This window comes from Corvus hawaiiensis, chromosome 6, assembly GCF_020740725.1.
Source record: "Corvus hawaiiensis isolate bCorHaw1 chromosome 6, bCorHaw1.pri.cur, whole genome shotgun sequence".
Taxonomy (NCBI): Eukaryota; Metazoa; Chordata; class Aves; order Passeriformes; family Corvidae; genus Corvus; species Corvus hawaiiensis.
In genome coordinates, this window is record NC_063218.1 from 6,758,191 (window position 1) to 6,771,076 (window position 12,886).

The window sequence follows — 12,886 nt, forward strand, 5'->3', positions numbered from 1 at the left end:
AACTAATCTTTCTAAACTCCCCTGATTTCAAAAGCAAGCTATAGACAGCAGCAAGCACAAAGTTCTTTCTGACTTTGCAGTTATACAAAAATTGATGAAGGGAAAAGAAACCTCAAGACAGGCCTGCCGTCAAATCTGAAGACAAAAAAATGTATCTGTGGAGTGTCCTGGCTTATCCCAGAAAACAACTTCCTTCAACCACCTCCGTATATATAAACAATATTAAGTAAGACACATTAAAACTGGTGTTTAAGTAGTCTCTCTAGATAGAGAGAGCAGCATTTTGAAACTACTTGATAGCAAACTTTTCATTTTTCAATTACTGTTTCAGTTCCCTCTCAAAACCAGAAAGTCAAATATTTTGACTGAGGTATCAAAACTGGATCCAAATCATCTATTTTATGTATCTATAGCAACAGAGACTGACATATAAACACACACACACACCTTTTTCCACTATCTCCACAGATTGAAAACTTTCATTGTAGGTGCTGGTTTAGCCTTTTTCTGTTGCAAATAAAGTTATACTTTCAACTTCTGAACAAAACCTTTTTAAAGCAATTTTTTTTTCAAGAGCAACACTAAGCCTTTAAAGACAACACACCAGCTTACCTGCAATACAAATTTCTGATCTATGTACTTTTTGGCAATGCTGGGCTGAAATTCCTGGCTTTCCAAAAATCGTATGAAAAACTCATATACAAGCTGCAAAAGAAAAAATAAACAAAACATGGGTTTGTAGTTTATGACTTAATTGCTCTTTATATTTTTAGTGTTTCCCTAAGTTATTTTGTTAGATTAAATGCTTATTTTTCCCCAAGGGAAAATTCCTTATTTTAACCAAGGGTTAAAATAATGGAAAATATTTTTCTCCTTTATCCAATTGCCACCTTTAGTTAGAATTAATTACATGAGCTTTTTAAGCTGCCTTTGCTTATTTAACTCCAGTCAAAGACATTTCATCACCAAGAATAGGCACTGCCATCTTGTAATGCTTGTTATCATCTTGTAAAGTTTCCTAGAGTAATTGGGAAGCACATTTAAACTGCCCTCTGAACTGCTGAAGTCACATCAAATACAGACATTACAATTCTGAAAGGGTTGGTGAAACAGCTGGAAATATTTAAATTAAATTAGAAACTGCTTAGAGTAGTGTTCTAGTACAACTTGAAACACAGAAGAAGAATACAAACCAGAATTTATTCAGAAGTTCCTAACTTACTGTAAAGATTAGCCTCAGGGCTGGAGAAAATCTGCTTATTTTCATGCAATTCCATCTCTACCTAAACTATTCAGTGGGACAGCAAGACTTTTCATTTAATGGAGAAAAAGAAGAGTATAAAAACCAGGGAACGAGGAAGTGAAGTGAAACAGAGACTGCTGCGGCCTCATAAGACAGCAACTCTGATCTGTCACTGATAATGAGCTACCAGCCAGCCATTCTCTTTGCAGAACCTTTTCATAAAGAGCAGCCATTGAAAACTTTTTCCTTTTTGTCTTTAGTGAGTATGAATATTGATACTGAAAGGAGAAAGGAAGCGTAAAAATTACATTTTAAAATCATTTTAAACTTTTCCATGACAGCAATATGCTGCAAAACTGCTGCTGCTACTTTACGTCAGTGATCTCGGACTTCTCAAAGGAAGCAACGGGAAATCAAAAAGCAGGAGAGAGGTTTAGAAATAAGTTGTGGGCAAAGTGACAGCTTACATAATGCTAACACTAAATCATCAGGAACTCAATTCCATCGACTTCTCACAAATACTTCAGTGAATTTCTTCTTGACAATGGTAAGTCATCCACTGGATAAGAAATTCCATCATTTCCATGCAAGTAGTGACTTTTTGAACTACAGCACCAGTGTCATTGAATGTGCTGTTTCCAGGCAGACACAGCTCCTCAGAGCTGCCTTGAAGTTTTGAAGATTCTTATTTTTTGTGAAATTTAAATATAAATGGGGGATGAACCTACATTTCAACAGATTCTGAATTAGAGAGCACAAAAGAATGAAACAAACCGCTCACAGGATTGTGCATGCAGCTGTAAAATAAAATCCTCATTTCAGGCTGAGATCAACTGTGCTCCTTTGCTCACAAGAACTCCCAAACTCCACAAACTGTTACTCAAGCAAACTTCTTGCAAATTTACCAGTGGTGTGAGTCATTATCCTGACTAATACGCACAGGATCTTCATCTATATTTTCTATAAAGAAATTTACTGCATTAGTATCAATGATGCTTTCTCCAGTATTAGCTTATGTTCTTCATTCAAAATCATAGAACAATGGAACGGTCTGGACTGGAAGGGACCTTAGAGATCATCTCATTTCACCCCACAGCCATGGGCAGGGACACCTTTCACTAGACCATGTAGCTCATCTAACCAGGACCCCATCCAACCTGGCCTTTAACACTTCCAGGGATGGGGCAGCCACAGCTTCTCCGGGCAACCTGTGGCAGGGCCTCAGCAGCCCCACAGTTAAGAACTTCTTACTAAAGTGTAATCTCAACCTCTCCTTGCCCTATCACTATCCGACCATGTAAAAAGTCAGTCTCCCCCGATTTTTTATGCGCTCCCTTTCACAAGGGCTGGAAGGCTGCAACGAGGTTTCCCTGAAGCCTTTTCTTCTCCTGGATGAGCAACCCCTGGTCTCTCAGCCTGTGCTCACAGGACAGGTGCTCCAGCCTTCTGATCATCTTTGTGCCCTCCTCACTGGACACACTCTAACAGGTCCACAATTATCTTGTGCTAGTAACTCCAGATGTGGATGCAGTGTTACTCCACATGGGGGTCTCAAAATCCCTTGTTCTAACAACTGAAATACAGAGGAAGGGATGCTACTCAGTGAGCATGCATCCTGCTACAAACACCTGGAAGCAAAACTTGACTCGGGGAGACGAAGGAGAACTTAGATAGGGATGCAGCTTCTCATTCATTTTTCTGATCAGCTGCCAACACCTGTGCACTTTCGTATGAATATTAACCACCCTCAGTAAAGAAAAACTGCCAGCAGTGTCATCCTCACAATGCTCTTGCTGAAGTTGTTGAAAAACACTTGTGCATCAAAGCAGTTGGGAAAGCAAAATAATTTTTAAATCAATGAAGGAAAACAGGAATATGAGGGACACCATCAATATAATTTTGAAAGAAAGCTCTAACATTTTGCAAATATCACGAAGTTCTCTCCCATCTCTGTAGGAACTATATTAGAATCATAAACGGTATTAATAAATGTTAGTGCCTCACAGACTAGTTCTGATTCACAGGTTTAAAAAAAAGCTGAGAAAATTATTAGATACACTAAGCAATGACAAGAATTTCTTCTGAGGTAAATAATCAAAAACCTGTAAATGCGGCCACGATGCCTCCAAGGTGGGCTCATCTTCTTCTGGATCAAATTCATTGCTGTCACTAGGTGGGAGAGTTCTGAAGATATTGCAAGATACCTGAAAAGGGAAAGAAAGGAGGATGAGATCCATTTTTCGAACAGGTAATAGATTCCAGGACTCTGTATTTCTGTACCTGCTCTATCCTCCATAACCTAAACACTATTTCCTTTTCCCGCTGTCTGACAAGGATCTTCAGCAACAGCACAGGGCTAAGGAACCTGTCATTTTACAAACCTGCCACCAGACTTGGCTCTTTTTCTTTCCTCTGGTATCTCAGCATTACCCAGTCTGCCACCATGTTCCAGAGGAGCCCACCAACATGTAATTTCCAATCCTGATGGGCATCAGCGGGAGCCAGGACTGCTTAAAAGTTGTAGCAAATAGCATCAACTTGTTGTAAGTGTTGTCATACAACTCTTGGTTATTTTTGTCTGTACAGAGAAACATTAATGATTAAGGTCTCATCTGTCAGCACCTGCTAGGAGTTGCCAGTGCTACTCACACTAAATGCCTCGACACCTCATGCCAAGTACAGAACTTGGTACTAAATGAAAGCAAATAATAGTATTTGCTCGACACTTAGCCTACATTTTATTTCATGGTTGACTCGCTCTGCTTAATCTTATTTAGAGGTACTTTGGTGAGACTGCCTGGCTTTGTGAGGTTCATGCTATCAGCAAAGACTGAGCCAGAGAGCTTTCCTGGGTTAATTAGAGTGCTGAATGGAGCATACAGCTTATTATGCAGCAAATCTGATAAACTGCATACATGCTATAGGGCCCTTTCTGCACTTAGAAGGTGATGATGTGCCTTCCTTGTGCTCTGCTCCTGCGCATTTAACCCATCTCTAAGCTGGTTAATCAAACAGCTGGGAAAAGCAGCATGTTATCCCCTAATCTATACATGACCCCTTCATAGTAGTTCAGACTAACTTAAGCCATTTAAGAAACAAAACCATTGTGTTCTTCAGCATCCTTGTTTATTTTTCCAGCTTTTTTGCCCCTGTAAATGTTTTAGTCTGTAAGACATATTTTCAATATGTTGGCAACTTAGTGACACAGGGCACTGTAAAGCCCAAAGTTTAAATACAATCCAAATACTGATAAAACCAGATTGAAATAGGGTGAAGTTTTAGAATTTGCAAGATAAACAGAACAGATTCAAGCACTGCATAAAGATGAAAGAGGTAAGTGCAAGAAAGCACACGTGGTGCACCCGAGTGAGGGATGTTCAGTGAACACAAAAGAGTGAGCAAGGCAAACCACTGAGCACAAAAAACAAGAGGCCACACTGGTTTGTGCTGGGACTTGTCCCTTCCTGCCACAAGAGGGTGTGTGCCACTGCAGTTCCAGTCCTGCAGGCTTTCCAGAAGCCCCACTCTGTAAAGCTCGGCATTGCTTTCAGCCTGGAAAGACACAGCACTTACTCCAGCCTGTGCTGACGGATACTGAACTCCTCCTCCTGCCCTGTACCCACACCTGCCAAGTGACTGCCAGCATTCATTAGGAGAAGATCTTTTTCTCCTTCCTCCAGCCTCCTCCCCAACTCATTCACTTCTCTCAAGAGCCCCTTCACAAAAAGACATTTCTAATCTCATGAGAGGTCAAACAACTATTCCAGGAATACACACATGTTACAGTTTGTCTTTCCTCAAGGATTCCTGAGCTCCTCCTTCTATTATCCCTGATACGAAAATGCAGGGAGAGGAAGAGAGTGATCAGAATTAGCAAGACAGAGTTTCTGTGGCAGAATGCAAAAGAGGGTAGACAGCCCAAAGGATTCCAAAGTAAAAATTGGGAAATGTACCTTGAATCCAAGCATCTGGGATTCTAAAATAAAACTCAAGCGTTTTTTGTTAATGCTTCACAGTCAAAAATCCAAGCTCTCTCAGGATTTGGATCAAAATAAGAAACTAAGAAAACCAAAGGCAGTTTTTGTTTTTCCTTTTCTGCTTTAAACTTCATTTGAAACAAGAAAGAAAATTTTCTGCAAATTTAACTATACATGTATTATTGAAACTTGTACCTACAGATCACTCATCAGCTGTTCTGTTTAGAAACAGGAACAAATACTGAATTATGGCACAAGCAAAACCTGCAAGGGAAAGTACATACTTTCAGAATGAAAAGCTAAACAAAGACAAATTCCTGTAAGAATTAATTTAAGTCAAACCAAGCCTCAAGCAGTTAGTGCCAGGGCCTTAGCAGCATGACAGAAGTATGAGAGGTTCAGCAACAATTAGTGAAGTGCCAGCACTGACACCTGGATCTTAAGCTTGGGACAAAATTAGTATGATTTCTGGAGAGTACCAATTAAAAAATGCCAGTCTCAAGGCAACTCAAAAGCAGGTTTTTTGCATAAGAAAATGAACATGCAGGAGTAAATGCAGTGCAAGCTAGAATATGGTCCTAGTATGCAGTTTGCTCTCTTTAATTTTCTGTTTTGCATTAGGAGTAAAGATAAACTATGTGGAGCCAAAATGCAGATATTTTCCTGAGGAGAACAGACAGAACAGGTTATCTTTAAGTGATTTCCCCAGGTTATCATAACTTTAGGAGATAATGTGTGCCATTACAGTTACATTAATCACCACAACACAGCATGATCGCTCATTTACATGCCATGTCAATTTATAGCATGCTTATCTAAATCAGTAGCCTCTGGGTAGTTAATGTTTATAAGCCTCTAAGGGAGAACTGAAGGCAACAAGTCCTTCCATGCATGAACTGCCCAGCTGTATGCTGGAGACTCTGACAGCCACCACATTAAGACAGGAATACACTACATCAGATCTGGAAAGACTTTTTCTCAGACAGGCATAAGGTAGCTATTTAGGATTTATCCCTGGGCCCAAGCAGCATGCCAAAATTCCTTCAGCTGGATAGCTGAATCACTTCTCTTCTGACCTCTCTTGGATCATCAAGCCAAAGGACATCCTTGCCAGCCTGCATACACAGTCCCCAATGATTCCTCTCCCAGAGCCAACACAAATGACTATGGATCAATACTGACTTCCGCCTGCCACTGATTAGGAACGCCTCCAAGCCCAAATGATATTTTTGGAAGGCAAACCAGAACTCCAATATTCTAGAAAGTTGTATCAAGACAGATGTCCCCTCTACGTCCTCAAAAACACCTGCACCCTCTTCTCCATGGCTGTACCTTTCAGAAGCACACACCAAACTGGGTGGACAAAAGCCCACCACAGCTCCTCCACCACGCAGAATCTGAACACCCAAGAGCCAGAAATCAATTTAAGAAAGCAGTTAAATCTACCCATTGGCACTGAATCGAAAACATCCAAGATCAAACTGGAAATGCTGAAGCAACAGATTTTTAGACTGGAGCTGCCCAAAAATCTCCGAGTTCTGTGTCACTGTGTCAGTCAGGCACAACTCACAATATCACAGAATGGTTTGGGTTGGAAAGGACCTTAAAGGTCATCTCATTCCAATGCCCTGCCATGAGCAGGGATGCCAGTCCCTAGACCAGGCTGCTCCAAGCCCTGTCCAGCCTGGCTTCCAGGGCTTCCAGGGATGGGGCAATCACAACTTCTCTGGGCAACATGTGCCAGGGCTTCACTTGCCCTCTTAATAACGAATTTCTTCTTAAGGTCTGATCTAACATCTACCTCCAACCAGAAGCAAGACAAAAACTCTCCCAGGCAATTACAAGTCAGCGTCAATTCATTAAAAACAAACAAGACAGGGAAGGCTGCTCTGTACCCCCCCAGAGAGTGAGCTGCAATTTCTGAACAGATCTGATGGCTGGTACTTGGCAATGCAGAACTACGAAATTATGAATATACAGCTAAAAGCATCAAGCTTCAAGAAACTTTATCACCACATTTATATCTGAAACAACTTTTAGAAAAGAAGATAGTAAGAGGCTCAAGTCTGAAGTCAAAATGCATGTTAGGAGAAGTGCTCTCTTTGTCCCTCACTGGAGTGCTATAAAAGTGACAAAACTGTAACAGAAACACTTCACAAATTCAATTGCAGCTGAGCACTTCTCCTCTGTGCTGCTTGAAACAAAGATTTTTATCAGTAATATTCTTCCTGAATGAAACCTGAAATGAAAACAAACACACACACTGCAAAGTTTAATATATTCTCGATGTAAAACCAGGGTAAGTGGATACCCATTTAGCTTACAGGGAACACCTGTTCTTCAATTAAAAATACGTGGAGAATCATCCAAATAAATCCCATGTACATATGAAATTGAAACCCAGTATCTCAGCTCACAATGTTTAACTGCTGTGCACAATAACAACATAGAGCAGCAATAAAATGTAATTAAGTCATAACATGAAGCCATGCTAACGTGGAAACAACACTGGCCCCTGGAAAAGACACTGGACCTGTCCTTCTGAAACATATCTGCAAATGTGGAGTTTTTAAATATTGTTTACAGATTTACATATTCTAGAGCCTGAAGCAACTACTGCAGTCACTCAGCTATAATCTCTCCATAAAACCCACTAAATTGTTCCCAGAAGTTTGACTAAAGAACATCTTACAAAATGTAGTATCTAATTCTATCTTAAAAGATTACAAACTATTCCACCAGCTCTCTTCTCCTGAAGTTTTACTACTAATTTAACTACAGCAGTCCTTCTGATCTCAAGGTTGAATCTGCCTGATTCCCCGCTGGTTCTCGTTAAACCACCAGATCACTTTCACACCCGTGTATCTATTTGCATACGCAGTATGTGTCTATCTATATACAGGTATTTTTACATAGACATGACACTTCTCAACCTCTGTGTCGTTAAATGGAAAAACAAAGCTCCTAAACCCGGGCAGTTGTTGGTTTCTCTGTTTCTTTTTAATCCTGTGATTATTTTTGCTTCCTTCCTTTGACCTCCCACCTGTGCACAAGTGCACTGGGGTATACATAAAAAGCCAGACCATCTCCCTCTTTTTTCCTGCATGTTGTCGTATTAATTGATCGACATTCACTTCTTTGAACAGTGCACTGTACCAGAAATTCATATTAAGATACTCACGATAGCAATCCACAATGCTAAGGTTCTCTTCTGCACCACTGCTTGCCTGAATACACTCTTTCAGGGCTTAATATTATGTGCCTTCTTTTGCCCAGCAGCATTGCTTTTGACTTGGTTGCATCAAAACGAACTACATTGGATTGTGAACACAGTCAACAACCCAGACCACAGGCTGGGGGGAAAACAATCCTTCTCATTTTCCCTTGACTTTTAAGTCTCCTAAAAATTCAATCAACAACCTGCAAGAATTTAGCTCTGAATCAGGGCTCCTAAACTTGTTATATTACCAGCACCCACTTCAGTGGTGGTAGCAACTTCCACCCATACAGATGAGGAAGCAACAAACCTGAGATCCGTGGGCAATGCTTCTCTTGGCAGGAACTGCAACAAGAGAGGGTTTGTAGGACAAAACAGCTGGTGCTCAGGTGCAGTGTCCGCACCATGTGTGTTTAGAGGGAGGAGTTTCTTTCTAGTCATCTCTTACACTGAAAAAAGCAGTAGCTGTACTCCTGCAGTAGATGTTTTGCCCAAAAGAAACCCAATTTACAAACCCTGAGACGTCTCATAGAACCACAGAATGGCTTGGGTTGGAAGGGACTCTATAGATACCTAATTCCAACCCACCCTGCCACGGGCAGAAACACTTTCCACTACCCCTGGTCACTCCAAGCCCCATCCAACCTGGCTTTGAACACTCCCAGGGATGGGGCAGCCACAGCTTCTCTGAGCAACCTGTGCTAGTGGCTCACCAACCTCACAGTCAAGAATTCCATCCTAACATGTAATCTGTCCCTGTCCTCTTCCAATTTCAAGCCATTACCCTTTGTCCTCCCCTTTCAGTTTAAAGCAATTACCCCTTGTTCTAACCTTGTTCACTATAACAAGAATCAAGGTGGATTATGACACTTAAGATCTGAATTAGAAGCGTTAGCCCAGACCCCAGCCCAGGCAGCAGCCCTGGGTACAACCTTCTCACTGCTGGAAACTGGAGCTCTGCAATTCCACTCTAGGTCACCTAGACCTGAACTATATCTGGGCACCCTACTAGTAACCCCATTCACTGCTTCCCTGTAACTAAGTTTTGAGATGATTCAATAGAACAATTATTTATTTAATGTGTGCCCAGGCAATTCTATAATAAAGTCTGAAAAATCATACCAGTAGCTCAAGCATCTTGGACAAATTAAAGCACAGTACCAGCAGAAAGAGCCCTTCACCTCTAGAGCAGGCACCAGATCACGTGAAAGCCTGCCAATGCATGAACTTGAACTCTAGACAGCATTACAAAACTCATGCTGTCTTGGACTCCACACTGAAGAACAAAAAATACAACTCAGAACCCAGGAAGACAATCCCTCAGAAGAAGATTGACACTGTGCTTGTCTGTAGACAAAATACTTGAAAGGTACTTAAGAGGATGACACAGCCAAAACAGGGTGTGGGGATGTAAAGGTCCTTTCAGGAAATAAATAAATAAATAAAGACAGCTGTGGTCTACACAAGTGCTTCTTGGAACAAGAAACTGTTTTTCCAGTTTATTTCTTTGCTTTAGACCTAATCACTGAACTGTTATGCAGGTAAGGTCTGACAGATGCAAGGCGTATGTAACCAACTGCAGGAATAATGGATACGGGTAAATGTAATTACAGACTGTCCAGAAAAATTATTAGGGACAACTGCTGCAAGAGGAGCTGCCTCCAACTGACTTTCTGAGAGGAGCACAGATCATCAGAGTCTCTTCTTTTAATAAGCATTGTACGTTTAATACAAGCTAGGTGTATAAAGAATGTGAATAACAAAAATATCTGACAAAAGTATTTGGAAATAATGCATAAAAGAAATCAAAGTTAGACTCTTTTCTTGCTTCTACAGAACTGATAACCCTCACATTAAAGAAAGAAGAACAGAATTTAAAATATGATGGGATTTTTACATATTTTTTTAACAATAGCATGCTTGCTCCATTATGGCTGCACCTACGTGACAATTTTCAATCAAAAAACATTTGGGGGGGGTTGGTCAAAGGACACTGCATTTTCCTTTCAGCATTTCAGATGGCTTCAAAACAATCTGTTCCACTTCCACTGATTCAAGTTAAGTTCAAGATTAATTCCTAATATTTTACAGAATTCCTGAACTTATATAAAATTTGCATTAGAAAGGGATGCAATTTGTCAATTCTTGTGAGAGCATATGATTTCATTTATTTCCCTTAAACTCAAAATGACATTCAGTATTATATTTTGAAATCTAATACAAGAAGCAACAGAAACATACATACAGGGTTTTTGTTAAATCAAAAGGTAAGACTGAATATAGGTGGACCTGCAGAAAAACCTCTATCCAAGAACATTTTAATACAGAAACTCAAAAGATGTCATACTTAGTCATAAGACACAGCTAAAGCTATAGAAAATATAAAAACCATGATGCCTATGAAGTCTAACAGCTAGAACACTTCCTAAAAATAGGTTCCTCAACATGCTAAAAAAATCATGGCTTAGCAAGATATTCTTTATGTTTAACAGGTCTGTCACAAACAAACTCCTGAACAGACTCTGCTTTCACATCTGTTGAGACAAACCTGCAGTAAAAAGGAATGCAATCTCTCTAGATTTATGTCAGTAGAAAGAAGAGAGGGAGGGGGGAAAAAAAACCAAACAAACCCAAACCAGAATCTGACCTTTAAAATGCATTTTTTGAGCTTATTTGGGTATTGTTCTAACCAAGTTTCTTTTCCCTGTGTTGCTCAACACAGCTTCTATGCCACATGACATCTCCTATGATGTTTCACTTTGGCTATATAGAAATTACAGTCTTATTTTACTTGATTTGCCATTACAGAAAAGATAAAGCTGACAATGGGAAGCCAGAGGCATTTCAGCACTTGGAAAAGAGAACAAAGTATCACTATTCCATTCTAAAAGATGTATCTGAAGAGAGTTTCATTAGCCATCTCCTGTGGGCTGGCAAACACACACTGCTGTTACCTAAACGTGAGGGCCTGGGTTTACAATTTCTAAAGAAGCAAGCAGGAGAGCTGAGAGGTTGCTCACCAACAAAGATTCATCCAGACTTCTCAGTTTACAGCTTGTCAATTTTTTCATCCATTTTTTTTAAATGAAATAGATCAGGTTCCTCAATCTATGTCTTAACACCCATAAAACACAAACAGCTCTACCACATACACCCTTTAGGATACCACAGATAATAACAAACATTTATTTCATTCAACTACCACTGCTTAATCTACCAGCAAAATCAGTATCATTAGTTTAAGCCTCCACATTTTGCTCAGACAGGAAAAAATTTTAGATTAAGTGTCCAATAATTGGCTCATAAAGTCCTATTACTAGCATTTCCTTCTTAGCAGAGCGCGGCTTAATTGGCAAGGCCATTTTTCCTAGCACTTGCCTAATTCTAAAGAATGTCATCTGCCCTTCTGAACAACACATCAAACTGCAGGGGAAGCACGCTGAGCAATACCCTCCTGAATAAATCTGTTCAGCTCATGGCCATTAATGCAAATCCCAATCACTCTTCCCATCAACTGGTATTGATGACAGGGATGAGCCCTCTGCAACTTGCTTTGGTGGCCATTAGGAAATTCCGTTTTATTTTATTTTTTTAAATAACAAATAACATGCCAAACACTGTATCAAGCCAGAGAGTGGTTTAAGGAAGCAGATTTGCACACAGGTTGACAAACAGCCAAGTGGTTTCACATTTAGCTATATACAACATCATATCACATGCTCAAGAGAAGAAGATGAAAACATGTGATATTACAAGCATGCATAAAGCTTTTAATGGCATAAATTTTACATGGTTGGCATAAAAAACATCCGTAAGTTATCTGGCTACCACAAATGACTTTTTCAAACCCTTATATTTTAGACGCAATTTAAAATCTCGGCTCTTCTGAAGAATTCTACTGGCAACCTTTTCCTAGCCCAGTATTTTGGGTCACAAACAGAGATCATTAACATACACATACATTATAAAACCTTAAACCAAAAAAAGTCTCTTCCACAGATGCTACTTTTTTGAACATTTTAGATGATTAAGATGAGAAAACACTTTAGGTATTAATTCTTCTCTATTAGTAACTTTAAAAATACCAGTTTTAGACTGGTGCACCTTTTTTTTTCCTGCTCCTGGAAAAAGTTTCCTGCTAAAACTCACAAAAGAACAACTTTTTTTCCCCTTCACCTCCAAATCACAGTAGCCCAAAGGGAAAAGCAGGAAATATTAACTCCTAGATTCATAAACACTAAACATAACAGGGAAGACACCTTTCAAAGGGACAAAGAACACCCAGGCTCCATTTTGATCAGTTTTAAGATCCCGGTCTTTCAGTGGAAACACTCCCGTGACAATTGTGGCAGGCAGGCAGTGGGGATGCTAATTCGGTCAGGACACAGATACTGCTGTTTTCTTCACTATTATGACAGGTCTGAGACTGTCAACATGACAGCTCCCTTG

General features: G+C 40.0%; 1 protein-coding gene across 3 annotated transcripts in view; it reads right to left on the reverse strand.

The window, feature by feature from the left end:
• PPP2R5E (protein phosphatase 2 regulatory subunit B'epsilon) overlaps positions 1–12,886 on the reverse strand; it is a 74,206-nt gene that overhangs the window by 16,735 nt on the left and 44,585 nt on the right. For all 3 annotated transcript variants that reach the window (XM_048307710.1, XM_048307709.1, XM_048307711.1), the window contains 2 exons: positions 3,346–3,447; positions 613–705 (listed from right to left, as the gene is read on the reverse strand). In XM_048307710.1, coding sequence (XP_048163667.1) covers positions 613–705; positions 3,346–3,447 — 195 coding nt within the window. The remainder of the gene's footprint in view (positions 1–612; positions 706–3,345; positions 3,448–12,886) is intronic.